General features: G+C 40.4%; 1 protein-coding gene across 2 annotated transcripts in view; it reads right to left on the reverse strand.

Moving 5' to 3' along the window:
* Window positions 1–19,355, reverse strand: part of FBN1 (fibrillin 1) — a 253,616-nt gene that overhangs the window by 75,807 nt on the left and 158,454 nt on the right. For both annotated transcript variants that reach the window (XM_033851648.2, XM_073800934.1), the window contains exons 24-32: window positions 17,838–17,963; window positions 15,601–15,828; window positions 13,784–13,909; window positions 13,536–13,664; window positions 12,592–12,717; window positions 12,363–12,488; window positions 11,075–11,197; window positions 9,673–9,798; window positions 7,573–7,698 (exon numbers count right to left, since the gene is read on the reverse strand). In XM_033851648.2, the coding sequence (XP_033707539.1) occupies window positions 7,573–7,698; window positions 9,673–9,798; window positions 11,075–11,197; window positions 12,363–12,488; window positions 12,592–12,717; window positions 13,536–13,664; window positions 13,784–13,909; window positions 15,601–15,828; window positions 17,838–17,963 (1,236 nt within the window). The remainder of the gene's footprint in view (window positions 1–7,572; window positions 7,699–9,672; window positions 9,799–11,074; window positions 11,198–12,362; window positions 12,489–12,591; window positions 12,718–13,535; window positions 13,665–13,783; window positions 13,910–15,600; window positions 15,829–17,837; window positions 17,964–19,355) is intronic.

Raw genomic sequence — 19,355 nt, forward strand, 5'->3', positions numbered from 1 at the left:
CACATTGCTTTCATATCTTATATAAAGGAATACAATGTTGTTGGCATGTTAGAAAACTTTTTCAATCACATTCTATACACTAAATATATTTTATTCTTAAATGTAAAACACCGTATTATTTAATCACGCTTTATTTCTATAAAAGTTTTACTTTAGGTATTGCTAATTCAAGCATTTGCAGAGAATATTCCTTAAGGCAGTGTGTGAACTATCTTTTCTCTAGCCGGCGCTTTGGGACCCAAGCCTTCTTGCATATTTCCTGTAAAACTCAAGTCAATTCAAGAGAGATTTTTCAGTAAAGGGAGAACCAGATTAGGGCCACATTGCTAAAAGACTTCAAATTCTCAAAAATTCTCCTCCATTCTTCAAAATTCCATTTCCAAATTTAGCCAAGATAGATTCTATAATATAAAAGCATTATAGAAGAGAATGTATGTAGAGAACAAATGTATGGATACCAAGGGGGAAAGGGGCAGGGTTGGAGGAAATTGGGAGATTGGGATTGACACATATACACTACTGATACTATGTATAAAATAGGTACCTGAGGGGAACATACTGTATAGCACAGGGAACTCTACTTAATGCACTGTGGTGTCCTAAATGGGAGGGAAGTCCAAAAGGGAGGGGTTATATGTATATGTATGGCTGATTCATTTTGCTGTGCAGTGGAAGCTAACACAACGCTGTGAAGCAACTATACTCCAACAAAATTTAATTAAAAAAAAAAGAGACTATAAATTATAAAGTAAAATATGTTTTGTTTCCTGTGATATTGTGATTTATAACAAGAAGTGTATATTTGGTCTTTGTCCTGTTTCTGGCACAGAACTCCTAAAACCCTTGGGATTTCCTAAGTGCTAAGAGCGGAAAAGGTGTCTTTTGTTATGTTAATGAGGTGACGTTTGGAAAGCACTTTAAGGATGGGGGCTGGTTGCCAAGAGAACCAAAGGCATGATTAGAGAGGTGGAATTTTCAGTCCCACCCCCTACCTCTAGGGAGAGCAGAGGGGCTATAGGTTGAATCAGTCACCAAAGGTCAATGATTTAATCAATCGTGCCTCTGTCATAAAGCCTCTAGAAAAAACCCCAAAGATAGGGTTTGGACAGCTTCCAGGTTGGTGAACAGTGAGGATCTGGGGAGAATGGCTTGCTCAGAGGTGGCATGGAAGCTCTGTGCCATCTCCCCATACCTTGCCCTATGCATCTCTTCCATCTGGCTGTTCTGAGTTATACTCTTTTATAGTAAACTGATACATCTAACGAGTAAACTGGTTTCTTGAGTTCTGTGAGCCAATCTAGCAAATTAATCAAATTCAAGGAGGTGGTGGGATCCTTTGGTTTAAAGCCAACTGGTCAGAAGCACTCATAACAGACAACCTAGACTTGCGACTGGCATCTGAAGTGTGGACAATTTTATGGGACTGAGTCCTTAACCTGTGGAATCTGACACTATCTTCAGGTAGGTGGTTGTCAGAATTGAGTTGAACTGTAAGACAGGGAGTTGGTGATCATTATTGGAATTGGTACCAGAATCTTATTTCCCAAAATTGATCTATTTCATAATGAAAGACAGGCACTTAACCTCATAACCAACTTTTTCATTAACTAAGAACAAGAACTCCCAAGTGTGGATACGATGATTCTGTATGGAAACCAATGTCTAACATAAAACTTAGGTTAAGAAGGTAAATCTTGGCATATGAAATGTTGCAAGAATTTTCAGTGATCGCTTGAATAGTGACATGAAAACTAAACTGGGCAAGCAACTTATGTTTACCCTTTTGTTTACTTAAGAAGCCCAATTAACTGATTTGAAAGTGTTTGGAAACATGGTGTTGGCCAAATGTTCCATCTGAAGTTCTGAAATGGTCCTGAGATCTCTGGCTTTGTTATAACTTCTAGAGCAAACACAAAATAAAATGATGTTATTTTTCCTGCAAGAATATTTTGCAATATCACTAATAAGTATAAAATGAAAACACGCCTAGAAGAATGTTCTTACAGTTACAACGTATTGTGTAGGTGAATTTTAATGTAACCTTGGCAGCCACATGAACCTACTGAGTTATTAAGGCAGGTCAAGGGAAGCACATACCGGGCAGCTTTAAACTTGTGACTGGGAGCTTTAATCAACGGACTAATTGAGCACGGCACATTCCAAGGAAATGAGGAGGAAGGCCAGCCCAGGGATAATAGTGGTAAATAGGCAGGGAATTCAAGAAAGGAAGCCTGACCTAAGGGCTCCCAGGCAGGGCCACAGACACTTCTTTCTTCCTCAGATAATCGCTCCCCTCGGAGTTAATGATGCAAAGCGCCGCTCTTGCAGTGTGCTGCCGTAACGTCCCTGCTTTATTTGTCCTGATCTCTGAGTTAGGTAGAAACAATGACTTTCGATCGCCTAAGTGATGAAACCTCTAGATGTTCAAGAATCAAGGAATTTTCTAAGTGCAGAGACCTTAGAATTTGACTTTCCTAACCTTCGGCTTCTCAGAGAAGGAAACAGAGGTCCCCAAAGGCATGGGAACTTGCCAGGGCCCCCAGGTCAGTGAGGGGAAGAGCCAGAAGCACCTGGAACCCAGTTTCCCATCCCGTTTGGGGCTCTCTGTCTTGAGCCACAGCTGCCTAATCAAACTGATTTCTTTAGTCACATCAGGACTTTATTCTAAGTCCTGATTAAAGGTCTGCTTTCAAAATCTTGGCGGTATTAACAGACTTATAGAAATATTCACTAATCTTTTCTACTAAGTACAATTTTCAGAGGTGATCGTAGCCTGTCAATCTAGTAATCCTGTCATCTTTTTCTTTTCAATTTTCTAATGTCCAAAGATGCTCTTATTTTCATGTGGGTTTTTTACCTTCCATATTTAATCTCGCAATTAAGAAAATAACTATTGTTTTTTAAAAGGAGAGTCTCCCTCCTTTTTGTCATCATGAATAATATACGAACATAAATTTCTAATTCAAGAAAATATTTGCCGTTTTACCACAATGTTTTCAGGGTGAAAATAAATTATATTTGCAAGAGGCCGTGTATCGTGGGCTTTGGAATAGGAGGGAAGAGTAACTCAGGTGCCCATATTCAATTTTCCATTTTGTGAATCTTTGTATAAGTCATTATCTCAATGGCTTACACTACCGGTATGTCACAAGTGAATTAGAAAGACTTGGTCATAATGTCTAAAGGCATCTCTGAATAAAAGGTTTCTTCACGTGTGTGTGTGCGTGTACACACCATTATTCATTAATTGTTTCCACGGCAGACTTGGGCCTAAGACTGTACTTCGTTATAAAAGCAAACAGAAGGGGAAACTGAGCCATAAGGGAAACAACCAAACAAAAACACCATATTCAAACACTCCACTCTTCAATAATGTGAGGGAAACATAGCGCACGCTTGCCAAGAACATCTCTTTCTGTACAAATGTTCTCTTTCCCCCACAAGTTTGCTCCAGACAGAAAATTCCTTTTTAAGATTAAGCACACGCCAAGAAAAGCAAAGAAATTCAAATTTAGGGCTGACACTGCAACCTCCTTCACCCCACCAAAGCTCCCTCACAGAGACTCAAAGGTCCTACTTGCATGGCTCTCGTGAAGGGCAAGGGTGTGGTCTGAGCAGACCCCACGCACAGGTTCTGGGTGTGTTCCACTTGAATCTGACATTCGAGAAAGAGATTGTGCTCTGAGCTGCTCTGGCTTCCTCTGACAGTCATGGCGGGAGAGGCTGTGTCACCCACACAAACGCCTGCCTTCCTGCCATCTGGGCACCAGTCACGAGAACCCTAGTCCAGCAGGGCTGGCACACTGTGGCATCTCCTTGGTGAGGCGTTGGGGAAGAGGGCGTTAGGGTGAATGGAGAGGCCAAACGTGAAGGCTACTTGGATTTTTCAGTTTGGACCCAAATTTGAGCCACGACTATTTAACTGAACACCCACAGAGTTTTCACAGGCTGACAGCCAGTGGAGAACAATTAGCAATGATAAGGGGCTGGAAGGAAATGAGGGCAACTTTTCACTGAGTGCTGGTGGTTTTGAAGTACGTGATTCTCTCGCATGGACTATACCCACAGCAACATGTCTTGTATGAAAAGCTGAACGATTGAGAAATAGAGTTGCCCAGCAATCCTGCTGTTTTAAATGAAAACAATCCTGATTTTCATCGTATGCCTTACTCACTGACTGAGCGAGCGAGCATGTGATGGTAGGTGCATTCTTACAGATCAGCATGAGAAAGCCAGGACGCACCAAGGATGGCACCTAGCGGCAACCTAGTTTTTCTTCTTTCAATTTGTTGTCTGATTACGATTATGTAGAATGGGCATCAGAAGCCTTGTATGTGTGGGCCACAGAAAAACTGTAATCCAGCCCCCTTAAGCCAGGGATAGAAGAGATGTGTTCTAGGTTACAGGAAAATGTCCATTCTCCCTTCATTCAATTGAACGTTCCCCTCAGCCATGTCCACGATTTGAACAAAGCTTAAGGAGAAAAAAGAAACACTTAACATCTGTGTGGGCTGGGAATGTAAGTCAGTGGGTGGATTCTGAACACTGCTAAAGTGATTGGGGGGAAAAAAAACATGTTTATTTGTTAAAATGGAAACAATCAGTAATGACAAGGGAGCTGAAATATTTAGACAAAGCTGTAATGGAACCCAGAGGACATTTTTTAAGTTCTTGTGAAACAAAGTTCCTCCCTATGAAATAGCATACATATTTTTATAATTCCTTTACAAGGTACTCATTAAAATATATGTGTACATATGATATGTATGTATACATATTATATATGTACGGAAATAGAAGTAGATCTATTTCTCTTGTCTGTCATTAAAACATATTTCCAGGTCTGTTCTTCACTGTTATTTGTTGTAAGGCTTGCTTATCCCATTAAGCAAGATACATATCTCTATTTACATTAGTTGCCTGGGACATTATAAACACTTGTCTTTAACATACTATCACCAAGGTAACCTGATGGCATTCTAAGTTGTGAGTGACACAAATTTTAAACGAAAAGCAGGCTAAAAGAGCCCTAGTTACATGGGATTCAAAAAACATTTTGGCTCAGATTTTTTAAAACTTGTTTTTGAGTATACCAAACTTGCTGCCAATTCCTGTTTGTGTAAGTCATTTCCAATCAAATGTGATACCCTTGGTTGTTAATAGCAGGATTTACAGAGAACCTCTTTTTCTTCCTGCCCTAATACACCCTCGCCTTCCATACTTCACTGCAGGGCTGCTTACCCAAGGGGAACACTTGCATAACTATGGAGCACCCTGGTGATTTCTTCAAGCTCATGAACCAGTAAAAGAACTAGGAATAAAATCCAGAGGTCTACTCCTTTACATCAGAATATCACATACCATGCTACCATGATAATAAAAGGACCATGAAATTCAATTCTTCTTCCTACAGTACTAGCTGAATTTTATGCAATTGAAAAATCATTTTAGGCTATAATTTAGAAGTGGGAAGGGGGATGTCGGCCTTTGGGGAAAGCTACAGAATATTTCTTGGACTTCAAATCCATGTTTCTGTTCATGTAATTTACTAAAAGACTGCTGTTCTTAATGTAAAACTGGTGTCATCTCATCTAATGTGGAGTACACAGCTCTCGTCACTATAGTCTTAGTGTCTGTGCAAACTCAATTATGAAAAACAAGCCTTTTCATATACAGAGTAAGATTTTCCTTCTCTAAACTGATTTCAAGCATATCAATAAATAGAAGTACAGAATTTTGCTAGACTAGAAGTTATGGTTTTAATTAAAATGGCTTCTAGACACTGTGTCTATGTGTCTCATTTTATAAGGACAACAATAGCTACTATTTACTGACCAGCTACTGTAGGCCAAGCACTGTGCCAAGGGCATTACATGCATTATTCCTCATGTACCTAAAATGATATTAATGTTGCATGAAAATTTAAGCTTTCTTCATGATAAGAGGCCTAAAACAGTCAGCCTCTGCACATGCCTCTGTTAGCGGGAATCTGGAGCATGAAATTCTAGAGATCTTTTTCTTATAGGGAATGAAGACTGTCCCATTAGATTAACTTCTCCCTTCATAAGAATCACGGTTCTCTGGGTTGACTTGCAGTGAGTTCAAATACCTTGCCAAACAACGGTATTAGCCTCTATTAGGTAAAATGCAATATAGAACTGTCCTACTTCCCCCTGCATTACTACCAGACCAACACCCCTTATACCCTAAGTCCTATATTTTTAATGAAAGCTAAAAATAAATCTTGAACCACAGATATGCTGATATAAGCATCATTTGTACCCCAGAGACCACATGAGGACTAGAGATTTTAAACTCTGTGCCATTTATCAGAATGGACCCCTAGACATGCTTCATATGAAGACTAATATAGTGAGCATGAAAGCATTCTAGCTACATGCTTTTTATAATTTGGCTAGAATCTGTCATTTTTGAACTAATAGTAATTTATTGGTGATGTCTATATCTGTATTTGAAACTTTGCATAACTGAACAGTTTAAAATGATAATGCATATATTGGGAACTTTCTTGAAAAACGCTGATATAATTAAGAAAAGGATCTGTACCTGTACCACACTGCCTATCTTCAAATATTTTAACGTTTGTTTTAAGTCACAATGGCTTGCCAAACTGGCTTTTGAAATTAAAGTCTATTATTTGTAAAGAAATGATGCAGTTACCTAATTCAAGCCCACCATGGTCTCCATTATGTTTTAAATTATGTTATAGGCCATAATCTGTTTTATTACTATAGGTAACTACAGTAAAACTTTATTGTTCCATGTACTAAGCATCACTGCCTCAAGTATGAAAACATCAATTAAACACTTAGAAAGAACAACATTCACTCAGAGTGACTGCTTCCATTTGATGTTTAACAGAATAATCTCCTACAAATATTGTGAAAAGACCTTCTTATGTGCTATTGGTATTAAACAAGCAAAATTAATGGTTTAATTCTCACTTCATGAGATTTGCTAAGTGCCACAAATAAAGACTAATTAGGGCTAAAGCAACTTAATTGAACAAAAGCACATTAATTTAAGAAACTAGAAGACTGATGAGACTTGATGAAATACATGAATTGTAGGATGTGTTGGGTTTGTTTTTCCACATCTTTATTGGAGTATAATTGCTTTACAATAGGATGTGTTTCTTTAAAAAGTAATTTCACTTATAAAACCTTAAATGAAAGGGGTGGCAGTGGAGGCTATTGGGAAAGGTCTGCTTTAATAAAGGGATATGTTTGGTAGTTAGCACGTTAACTACTTTGATATAAAAATGTTACTTTAACCTCATAAAATGTTGATATTTATAGTGTTATTTATGGTGGTAATTTATCTCATATGCCTTTTTTTTCACAGGTAAAGGGAAAAAAACCTCACCTTAGATCCAATCTAAAGTATGACAAATTTCAGAGAAGTGCAGGCTAAGTTAATGAAAAAATACTATACAAAATGCTTTATAATGCAATTAAAATATTAATAGTTTTCAAACTTATGTTAATCTATAATTATGGTAGCAATCTCTTAGCCACTTATGGTTTTATTGTTCAATTTGAAAAAACATACCTGTACAGCCAGTTTTTCCTTTCTTGCCTGAATATCCCATATCACAGTGGCAGATAAATGAGCCTTTAGTGTTTTCACAGGTTCCACTTAGGCAGATATTTGGATTCAGATCACATTCATTGACATCTGTAAAATACAGATATTATTAATACATATAACCATTTGTTTGATATCACTGAAAATTCTCCCCTGAGATAAAGCAACTATTACAAACAAATAGAAAAGATGAAATGTTTTCACTCAAAAAAAAAAGTATATTTACATAGCCCAATTCACATTTGTGTCCTACATTGAAGGCTAACCCTGCAGACCTGCTTTTTATCTGGGCCACAAGCAGGAGGTCAAGTAATCAAATAAACTGACTGACTCGAGGTTGGGGATAGAGCCTGTTTATGTGACAGTCTAGAAAACTTTTTCAAACAGCATATTCTGTTGCAAGATGAAAATTTTAATTCAGACTGCATGATGCCAACATTTTAGTTCCATATCTTAAAAGAAAAGATAGATAAACTAGTAGTCTTAGTGCAGAGAGTTACAAACTTCACTTCTTTCCCAAATTAAAAATTATCTTTTTTTATGACATTCACTTTAATTTCTAGGACTTCACAAATATTCGGTAAGCGTTTTTGAAAGACACAAATGGGATGTGATTTTAAAATTTCAATTCTAGACTCTTGCTTCTGGCCAAGATGGAGTAATAGGAACCAAATTTACCTTCTCACCTAAAATACCAACAACAAGAAAGGACGATATAGGCAACAAAAAACAATGATTCCTGAGAGAAAAAACAAACTAGATGGGTTCTACAAATGCCCCAGATTACTGTGTAGGGAGAGTTTTAAGGCAATGGCATAGGAAGGGGGATGACAGATGGAACCAGGAAATGTCCATGAGTTGAAGAGGTGAGGGGGAAGGCCAAGGTAGCTAGAGTTCATAGGGCTGAGTAAAGGACAGAAAAGAGATGTACAGAGAGAGAGAAGGAGAGACAACTCCAGAGATCTGCAGAGGGTCCCAGTCAAGCACCCAGATGAGTAGTGATCAGTATATTCATGTAAGGAAACTCTCGATTCTGGAGTAAGCACCATCCAAAAGAATTAGAGGGAACAATCATCAGAGTTCCCAGAAGGCGTAGAATTGTGCCTTCTCCTACCAGCCAGACTGGAAAACCTTGTAATTCACAGGGAAGTGAGTAGAGTGTCCAGAAGGATCCTGCCTCAGCAACAGAGAAAATTAGCCCTACCCTGACTGCTGCTTAAAAGCTTCAAAGCAAGACTTTGAAAGAACCGATCTGTTTCCAAATAACTATGTTCCAAAATAAAGCTTCGGAATAGAAAAATATTCAGAACCTAGTAAGGCAAAATTTATAATGTCTGGCATCCAAGCAAAAATTACCAGGCATTCAATGATGGAGGAAAATATAGCCCATAATGAAGAGGAAAGTCAATTTATTGAAATGATCCAGAATTGACACAGGTGATAGAATTAGTAGACAAGGACATTAAAACAGTTATTATAACTGTATTCCCGTATTTAAAAAGCTAGAGAAATTATTGGATATATTAAGTAGAGACACAGAAGATATCAAAAAAAAGACCCAAATCAAACTTTTAGAGGTGAAAACTGCAATGTCTGAGATTAAAAATACACTAAATGGGATTAAAGGCAGATTAGATATTACATTAAAAAGTCTGATAGATTTGAAGACAGCAATAGAAACTCTCCAAAACAATCCATTCTAGGATTTATTGCATTCTTATCAGAAAAAAGTTTTGCTTGCCTTAAGCAAACTAAACTCTAGTCACAGCAAAAGGAGGGTTAAGTGGACAGAAGTAATGCATAGACATAAAAGAAATGTCTTTTGGTCACTGGAGTTGACCAATGGTTAGCTCAGTCCATACAACATATCTGACAAGAGCATCATATCACAGTCACAAGAGAGTTGCTTTTTGGAGTGCTAGCTTTGGATTATTATTAGTATTATGCTCCTAAATATTCTTACTTTTCCCTTAGGATCTATTCACTACCCAAACAAATCTTTATGTAATTTAACAGTGCTTGTGAATAACTAGCAAATTGGAAAATTCTGTCTTTTTTGCTTACCTACACAAGTCTTCATGTCTTCAGATGCCATGAATCCATCATAACACAAGCACCTGTACTCTCCAGGTATGTTTGTACACTGACCACCATCACAGATATTGGGGTTATCTTCACACTCATCAATGTCTGCAGAGAATAAAACCAACAATGGCATGTTGTTGATAGGGTTCCATTAATCATTGATGAAAAAGTTAAGTGACCCAAATCAAGTAACTTCAGCCTGCTCGCATAAGACTGTTAGCTCTGAAATCCAAATGACACTTTACATAAACTACCCCATCAGGTTATCTTGGGTAAACAAGGGGAGAACCATTTTCAAGATTTATAACATACAGTTCAGGATGGAGGCCCACATGCACTTAAAAGACCATCATTAAAAAAAAAAAATGCATATCAGTACTTGTGAACACAAGTACTTGAACACATACTAAGTGTTCAATAAATTAGCTACTACTAGTACTACATATGTAATAAAATTTTAATAAAATGTAATAAACATTTAGGTAAAGTCCAAACTCAAGAAAAAAAAAAGACCACCATTTAATTGACACTTTTATCTCTGATACAAATTTATCATTCAAAAATGATTATGAATCTTATTTTTCTAATTGTCAAATTTAAATGCCTAATGTCCATTATTTGCTGTTTTACAGATATTTTAAGATAAAAAATGCTTGAAATAAGCATATCTGCTTAGATTTTCAAAATTTAATTTTTATAGCTGAATTTATATCTAGGGCTTTTAACGTAGATTTTACTAGGTCCAATAAAATAACTTTGGTTCCTAAACCTAAGTTTTCTTCTTAACCTGAGCCAAAATTAAAATCCACATTACCCACTTCATTTCCCATCTCCGGCTGACTACATGGCTCTTCTAGCCCATGTGGTACAACAGGCAGTGTAAATGAGACCAGCAGTTCTCAAATTTTAGCACAAATCCAAAATCACTTGGAAGGCCTGTGCAAACAGACTACTGAGATGCCCCCGTAGGAGTTTCTGATTCAGCAGGTCTGGGGTGGGGCCTGAGATGTTGCCTTTCTAACACTTTCTCAGGTGGTACTGAGGCTGCCCGTCCAAGGAACACACCCTGAGTAGCACTGAAACAGGCCATGAGATCAGATTCTTCAAAACTCTGATCAATCAAGACAATGTATTTTATATTCCACTTATTGAGCATGCGCCAGGTCCTGTGCTGAGTGCTGGACATACTCTTCCACACGGGCAGTCTGAGCCCCCTTTTATAGATGAGGGATCAGATGCCAAAGATCTTCATCGAGGACGCACAGCCGAAAAAGTGACAAAACAAAGCTTTGAATTCAGGACTGTCTGACTCCAAAGCCTGAACCACTCCACAGAGGGACCTGTTAGTGAGAGAGTTCCCAGGAAGCTAAAACTGACTTACCAGTGCAGGACCTCTGGTCAGGCATTAGTGCGAATCCTGGCTGACAGCTGCATTCATAGCTACCTTCAGAGTTTGTGCAGAAGGTCTCACAGCCACCGTTCATTATGCTGCATTCATCGATGTCTAAGAAAAAGGAAAATAATATCACCTTCCTCTGTGTTTGTGATGATGGCACATGTCTGAAGTTTCCAGGTACGTGTGGGTCAAATAAACAAAACAAAATACAAAATTATACAAGCATCCCAGGGCAACTGCAAGTCACTGCATTGTTTGGTTCCTTCCACAAATATTAACTACACCTACTATGTGCTACAGATGAGAATCTAACAGGGAATGAGATGGACACTCTCCCTGCCTTCATAATATTTATACTGCAGTTGGGGAGTCAGATGAACACAACGTATGGTGTGCCACACACAATGCAGGAGAAGTGCTGGGCGCTAGAACGTATCTTAGTGACAACAGTGGGCATGTGGGTGAAATTCTCTGGGTCACAGATTCCGTTACAAACTTGACATTCAGTTTGGCTGAGGTTCCAGTCCTTTTCAAGGACCTGAGCTGGAGTTCTGAGTTGTCCTGAGCCATGCTTCGGAAGAATTTGGGCTGATTTATGATTCTGGGTAGAAACCATGTGAGACTTGGCAGTTCCACATGGGGTATACCTCAAACCAGGCAAAAACTGGCTGTTTCTACAAAGTTTCACTTTGACTCTAAAGCCATGGGACTTTCTGTGCCGCTCTTCCCAGCACAACTAAACCTCCTAAGGGCCAGCCACAAAGCAAAACGCTTGTCCCACAAAACCTCATTTTTAAGGACTGCCAGACTTGGCCTCTAGTGCATTGTAAGCTATAAACATGCTATGGTCTTCTTCCCAGTAATTATTCTTTGGAATCTCTGAGCTGCTCCAAACCACCTAAGGGTGGAGATCACACCCTAAGCTTTCTGTCTTCCTCCCGGCACTCAACCAGGCTGCGTTTATTTCAGGCGGTACTTAGTAATCACTGGCTGATGTGCCTGGGTGTGCATAGGCAGAAACAAAGCGTGTGCTACCGTTCACTAGTCAAAGCAGCATGGGTCAAATTATACTTGCTAGAGCTAAAACACTGTACAGCCTTCACTGAATTGGTTCTTTAAACAGATGAGGGAGGTCAGATCTAAAGATCGTGAGCCACCACGAGAAGACCTTTCCCTCCAGAGAAACAGGAAAGATTAAGTAAAAGTAACTAGCGATGGAAACAGAACTCGAAAGAGACTAAAGAAAATAAATAACATACCATACAGAACTTACCGACACAAAACAGCCTGTCGGGGGTGGAGTGGTAGCCGGGGTTGCAGGCACACTGGTACTTCCCTATGAGGTTCACGCAGCGGCCGTGGGGGCAGAGGTGCGCGCTCAGTTCACACTCGTTGATGTCTGTATGGAAGATGAGAATACCAAGCACCCCGCCGTAAGCCTCGGACTCTGGCAGGGGTGTGGGCCGAACGACTGCCGGCAGGTAAGTGGTCTTCCTCCTTACCTATACATGCTGAGATGTTGGGGGACAGCTGATGGCCAGGAGGGCATTCACAGCGGTAACTTCCCTCGGTGTTCAGGCACACGCCTCCTCGGCACAGCAGAGGATCTCTCTGACACTCGTCAATATCTGCAAAGTGGAAATGACCCCTGTTGAAGCTGTGGGTGGTCGTCCTGCCAGGGCCCCACGACCAGGCCAGTGCACTCATTGCCCAGTTGCTGGGAGTTCTGGCTGCTAATGGCTCACAGGTGTCCTTGTTGGAGAACCGCTATCCACCTCACTCAGAAATGCCCGGGAGGTGAGAAATTACACCCCGCTCCCACGCTGGGGGCTGCCCATGGCCAATAACTGCTTTAACTGACGTGGGAGTATAAACTCTCAGCCTCCTGGTGTCGAGGTGGGACAGCCCTCGGGTACTATTCACACTCCAAGGCCCCTGTGGGATCAGGTTAAAGCTAAAATCCAGTCGAACAACTTGCTTCTCTTCTTTCCCTGCCCTAAGCTGCTTCCCTCCCTTCCTTACAGGTTCCTCCTAAGAGCACCCCCTCAAAAAATACCCCCATCTCAGTCCTGTTGCTAGGGAACCTGATCTAATGAAACTATCTTAATCAATCTCCTTTGCTAAAAATGATGAACAGAAACCCTAGAACGTGACCCCTAATATAGCTTATGTTTGAATGGTTCTCTCTTCCCTGGGGTGTCTATTCCAGGTGTTAAACTCACTTCTCAGGGACCCATACCTGGTGTCCGAGGCCACCCGCTGCCCCAGAGCATGAATTCCCTCATTCCTTCCACATGTCAGTCTCCCTCTGCCACAGTCCAATGCGTGACTCACTGGTCAGGAGACCAGCGCACTGGGGGAGCAGGAAGAACCGACATAGGCGATGAGTCACCAAAGCTTCTTGGAATGTTTCTTCCCTGGGCTGATCAAATGGTCACGCACTCACCCATGCAGTTCTTCATCATCATGAATCCACTTTCGTAGCCTTCATCGCACTTGCACTCAAAGTCCCCGGGGGTGTTCACGCACTGGCCTCGGCCACAGAGGTCGGGAGAGATGCGGCATTCATCGATGTCTGCACAAAAGCAGCAAGTGGCAGCAGATGAGCCTCAGGATAGCTTTACTTCTTGTGGCAACATGGTTAAGACCAAGAGTTCCAGAGGGTATCCCTCCAGGGTGAGCCCCTTCACTGACCTGTGCAGTTCCTTTCTTCAGAATCCAGAGCAAAGCCACTGTCACACCTGCACTTGAAGCTGCCGATGGTGTTTCTGCACTTGCCATGGGTGCAGAGGGTGGGAATCATCTTGCACTCATTGATGTCTTCAAGGAAAATTAAATGTGGGAAAGGTCCATAAGTGACCAATTAGGAGATCTCAACACCCCATTTTAAACCCAGGAAGTTAGAGGGTCTTGGTCATACTCATTTTAAAAAATGTGTGATGATCCATGAGAAATAGGACTTTGTAAGCAGATCTAGACTTTTAAACTTCTACATTTTAGAAAGTATTATTGAAGAAGTAAAGAGTGGGTTTATTTGGACTTCTAAAAGCCCAGCACACACCAAACGCTGAACTATTTTCCGAATGAAAGAATAAGAAATTCTAAACCACTAGTGTCTATATGTAAGGCAGGTGGAAGATTTTCAAATATATTGTCCTACAGCAAAGCAATTGAGTATGTAGTGGAATGAGATATTCACTTAGCTTTCTGATGCTTTTTTTTAATACCTAAAAATAAGAATTTCAAAGGAGATGCCATTTTAACTCCTTACAAATGACGTATACCATTTAAAACATGTTCTCAAATAATGTGTACTAATTTAAAATATTTTCTCAATTAATATGAAGTTTGCGTTAATATAATTAATATGTACAAGAGTTTCTTGAAGACTGCATATGTAACATGTAATTTGAGTAATCTGAGTTTCCCCTTTTAGGGGCCTTTCTAAAGCAAGACCTAGAGCTCAAGAAATGCAAGTTCATTTCTACCTAATGTCATGAGATACAGAACTGGCAGATTAAATCTCAAGAACGTCTAGTCCTTCTGCGGTAATGGATTGCCACAGCTTTTGTAAGCAAATCATCCAAGTTCCTTTGAATTTACTTGAGAGACATTTTAGAGGGCCGTCTAGAAACTGTCTCTCTAGACAGTACAATTTTAACCCCAGGACTTCTTGAACCAAATGCTCAGTAGAAAAAAGTCTACACTTTTTAATATAAGGATAATTAAGTGATATTTATATACTCATTTCCCATTTTTAGAAATTCATTTAGTTATGAACTATAATAAGTAGGTCCAGACACAATGGGCAACCGACACAAAACTCTATACTGAGAACATAAGCTGGGCCTCCCTGAATAATCGGAATTCTGAGAAACCAATTATGATTTTTCCATATGCTGAAGTAAACAAGGTCTGTATCATTGTGCATAAGAAGTTAACTCAATTTTGGAATTAGATTAAATCTGTAACTTCCTTTTTTTTTAACATGGGTTTTATATTATAGCATAAGAAAATAAAATTTGAAATATAAGTCACTGGAGTGTTTGGCATAGGAATGAATTTTGCTGTATTTGGACAAAGAGGACCTGTCACCGGGTCTCTCACACCATTATCTATAGTCAGGTGGACCACAGTGACTTGGATGCTTCAAACCAGCAGATAAAGGTTACCTCTAGGGCTTTAGTAGATGGCATAAACATCTCCCAAGAAGATTTTTCTTTCGTTTATGCTTAGCTTTAGGATAGTATTAAAATCTATTTAATGCTTAACAGTGACTACACGGGAGAGGCAAGGGACTCAGGAAGTCCTGAGATGTAGAAAAAGAAAATCCGTGACAGAGTGAACATTTTGCCGTATACAATTCAGAAATCAAAGAAGGCACGCTGAAATGATCCAGGGATGACCGCATTGATGACATTCATTGTAATTCTGTCAGTGGAACTCTGTGCTCCTGAAAATGCATCCTTTTGACCTAACAGAAGAGTAATCAAGCACTGAAACCACTGTACCTTTGAAGAAAGGCTTTCCATTTGTAATTTCTTTTGTGGCGAATCCGGGTCCTCTGGGACAGAGTTCCTCGTACTCAGGTGTGTTCCTCAGGGGACACTCCTCGCACTCCTCGGTCCCCCAGGCTGCCCCGACGGAGCAGCAGCAGGCGTCCATGCGGTGGCGGCCAACCACGGGCAAGGTGCACTCCTCATCCTCGTACCCCAGGAAGCAGGTTTCCAGGCGGATATCTGCCAGAGGGAACGAACGGAGGGAAGCTGAGGAGAGCTGCTCTGTTCTCACTGCCGCAAACTGCCAACGTTGTGTTAGGCAAAGCACAGGACACATAACGATTTACTACAAACTTACTGACTGAAATTAATTTTTTTCCCTCCAAGGAACCTAGGCTTGGTGGTGGGTTTTCCTTCTTTTTTTTTTTTTTTACGGTACGCGGGCCTCTCTCTGTTGTGGCCTCTCCCGTTGCGGAGCACAGGCTCTGGACGCGCAGGCTCAGCGGCCATGGTTCACGGGCCCAGCCGCTCCGCGGCACGTGGGATCTTCCCGGACCGGGGCACGAACCCGCGTCCCCTGCATCGGCAGGTGGACTCTCAACCACTGCGCCACCAGGGAAGCCCGGTTTTCCTTCTTAATAAAGACTCTTAGCTGGCAGCTCTTACTTATGGGCACCTCTTCTTGTGGCAAGTATCCTTTGAACTCTAGTTATTTTCTGATAATTCTACATAAGGAGCAGTATTCAAAGAAATCCTGCAATGCTCTTTTGGGAGATGTTTTCTCCCTGTACCTATTTTCTGCCTACGCCTATTACCAGTGCATGCACTTCATGATGTCTTGACGTCTCTCTAGCTGAAAGCCTACTGCAGTCTTTATTGTTGGAGAACATCTCAGCTAGCACCAGCACCTTTTTCTCAGAGCCACTTCATTTTTGGAGAGGTGGAATAGTAAACTCTGAAATGAGGACTGCCCTACTTGTGATTAAAGAGGAAAAAACAGCAAAGAAAAGCCATCCACTCCTCTTCTCAAGTATTTCTTTCACCTCAACATGTGCTTTTGTGCACATTCTTCTGGATACTTGTGGGAGTGTGAGCTTCCTTTAATGTTAGAAGGCTACTGAAGCCTTCTGAGCAACTTCACATCTGGGTTGCCTCTATTAATTAAGATGGTTAATTTCAACATGAATCCTAAACTAAACACTGGAGCATGTTTCAACTGAAGAACCTGGAAAAGCGTTCTCATTACATGCTGATACCTCCTAAACAAAGAGGCTGAGACTCAGAATAGGATTAACTGACATCCATAGTTATGAAAAGACTCTAGCCTCTGAATTCCAGCTTTTCTATTCTGTATTGCTTACATTATAAACCATAAAGTTTTATATTTAAAGGCTGATTAATCCTAATTCATAAAGGATGCAAATCCCTTAACTGCATGCCACTCTTTCAACCACCTACAGTGGTCCTTCACTAAAGATGCTCTTCAGAGTGGTTTCAGATATACAACATAGCTGAGCATCACTTCCAGAGTCACGGACTCTGAAACCGGTGATCCAAAGGACATATTCCTGGCAGTCAGAAGCCATAGTAGTAACACCCGAATAAGCCTAAGACCCCGCAAGCATGACTGTGGGATCTCAAATCTGCTGCCACTGTGAGTCCACAGGGCGGCTTTCTAAGAATTCAGGGTTTGGTGTAAAGTCTCTTCCACATCATTGTCACTTGGGTTCTAGCAGTCGTCATGGAGAATCTCATCATGGCTGATATTGACAACAGCTTTCGTTCCCTCAGGTTCACTCCTCAGGCTGTTACACTCTTCACTCCTGATACCCACAAGAGTTTCCTGCAAAGACCTGTCCTTCTGGCTTACAGCAGCCCTGCCTAGCAGGCTAAGGCTACAGTTTCCAATTAAGCAAAAGTGTTCTACTTACCAGTCACCTAGAATTCTCTGTCCATGGCCCATGGAGGGCAGATTTAAGAGCTCTATTGTTATCCATCACAGTTATTGTTCTAAAGAACTAAAGTTCCTCTTCACTGACATGTTCTCTACTCTTTTTATAAAGAATTAATAAAGAGCTGAGTCAGGAAGGCTATTTGCCAAGGAAACCACAATGCATCCTAATAGAAATGCTGAATTTGGGATGTGTGTGTGTCTGTACTTAGAACCAAATATTCAGCTCTATCTTGTTAACTGAGTTTTTAACAATCATTAAGAAATATTCATTAGAAAAATAATGAACAGTATTTACCTAGGCAAATCCTCCCTGTGGCATCCAAAGTCATCCCACTGGGACACTGACACTTAAATGATCCCTTAGAGTTAACACATAAGCCATTTTTGCATACTCCTGGGAACACTTCACATTCATCTATATCTATGAAGGAAAAAAAAGCATGAAGTTAATATATCTGTATAACATCATTCTACTTCATTCCATTCATGGAGTCATATTATTACCACAACTTGAAAATATCATTTTAAACCTGATAAGTTTACAAAACTAGTTTGCCTCCAAATAATTCATGTAGAATTTCTGGGATGTTTGAAAAGCAACCAGACTGAACCCACCTATTACCAAAGATATAACAGTTTCTCCATCAGTCTCAGGGAGTAATTTTTGAGTTGTAAAGACACGGAGCTGGTGGGAGTTCTTGGGGACAGGTCTGGGTACTATAGACATCTCAGGTAAGGCTCCCAGGGGCCGTACAATTAGCTTTATGAGACCAGAGGGCTGCAAGTGAGTAGAGAAGCCTGGTCTTCCAAACTAGCAAAGAAGAAGTAGCTTGAAGATGAGCATAGAAAACAAATCCATCATCGAGGAATATGTGGGGCCAGTCAAGAGTCTCCTTTGAGAAGTGCTGAGACATCCCAAGAAAGTGTGTATCTAGTTCTAACTCAGCAATGGTCTCAGGCTGTTCTGTCAAAGCCTTGGTGGTCCCAGCTTGAGTGGTGGAAGATGCTCATGGTCATTCATTCATCATTCATTGCATCTGTCTCAAATGTACTAGTCCCTCCCAGTCTGCTTAATGGAGAGCATTATGTTCTCTGCACATTTTTGGGGGAAAAATATTCACCATCAAGTTAACCCAAAGAAAGGCACTTACTTGCCAATGCCAAAAAAGGGGAGCGTTAGTCAAGAAACTCACACACACTGTGTCTCTATTTAGAAGAAATAACTTTGCAAGCCAGGGATGTTGAAAAAGATATTCTAAATCTTTCCTCATAAGAGAAATAAATTGGGAGGGGGAAATTTACCTTCTTTGGATTGTTTTGTTTTGTTCTGACCACTTGTGTACCAAAATGTGCTGCTGAGGTCAGATAACTTATTAACAGTGGGCCTGGACCAGAGAGAGGCCAAAGGATTCAGTCATCATTTGGAAGGCAAGACCTTGGGTGGGGGATGTAGTGTTCCTCTTTATTTTAACTGAGAAAAAAAGTTCATTTCATTCCACATATGGGACTAATTGCTGTTTAAAAAATTTTTCAGCTGCTGTGTCATGTCAGGTTGTGTTAGTCACCCTGACCTATGTCTATCTGGGACTCCATGAGAAAAAAATCACAGGAAACTGGAGAGAATCCATGCAGACTTTCAAAAACGAGGCAATAGAGTATGTCCTTCTCATCATCTGTGACCATGAAACAAACAAACAACAACAACAACAACGAAAAACCAGGACAAACCAAGAAAACTGCAAATTTTATAGCCTCATCAAAAACTTCCTTTTCTGTCTTCCTCATAGGCAGCAGTTTGAAATTGTAGTCACTC

Source organism: Tursiops truncatus, chromosome 2 (assembly GCF_011762595.2).
Source record: "Tursiops truncatus isolate mTurTru1 chromosome 2, mTurTru1.mat.Y, whole genome shotgun sequence".
NCBI lineage: Eukaryota > Metazoa > Chordata > Mammalia > Artiodactyla > Delphinidae > Tursiops > Tursiops truncatus.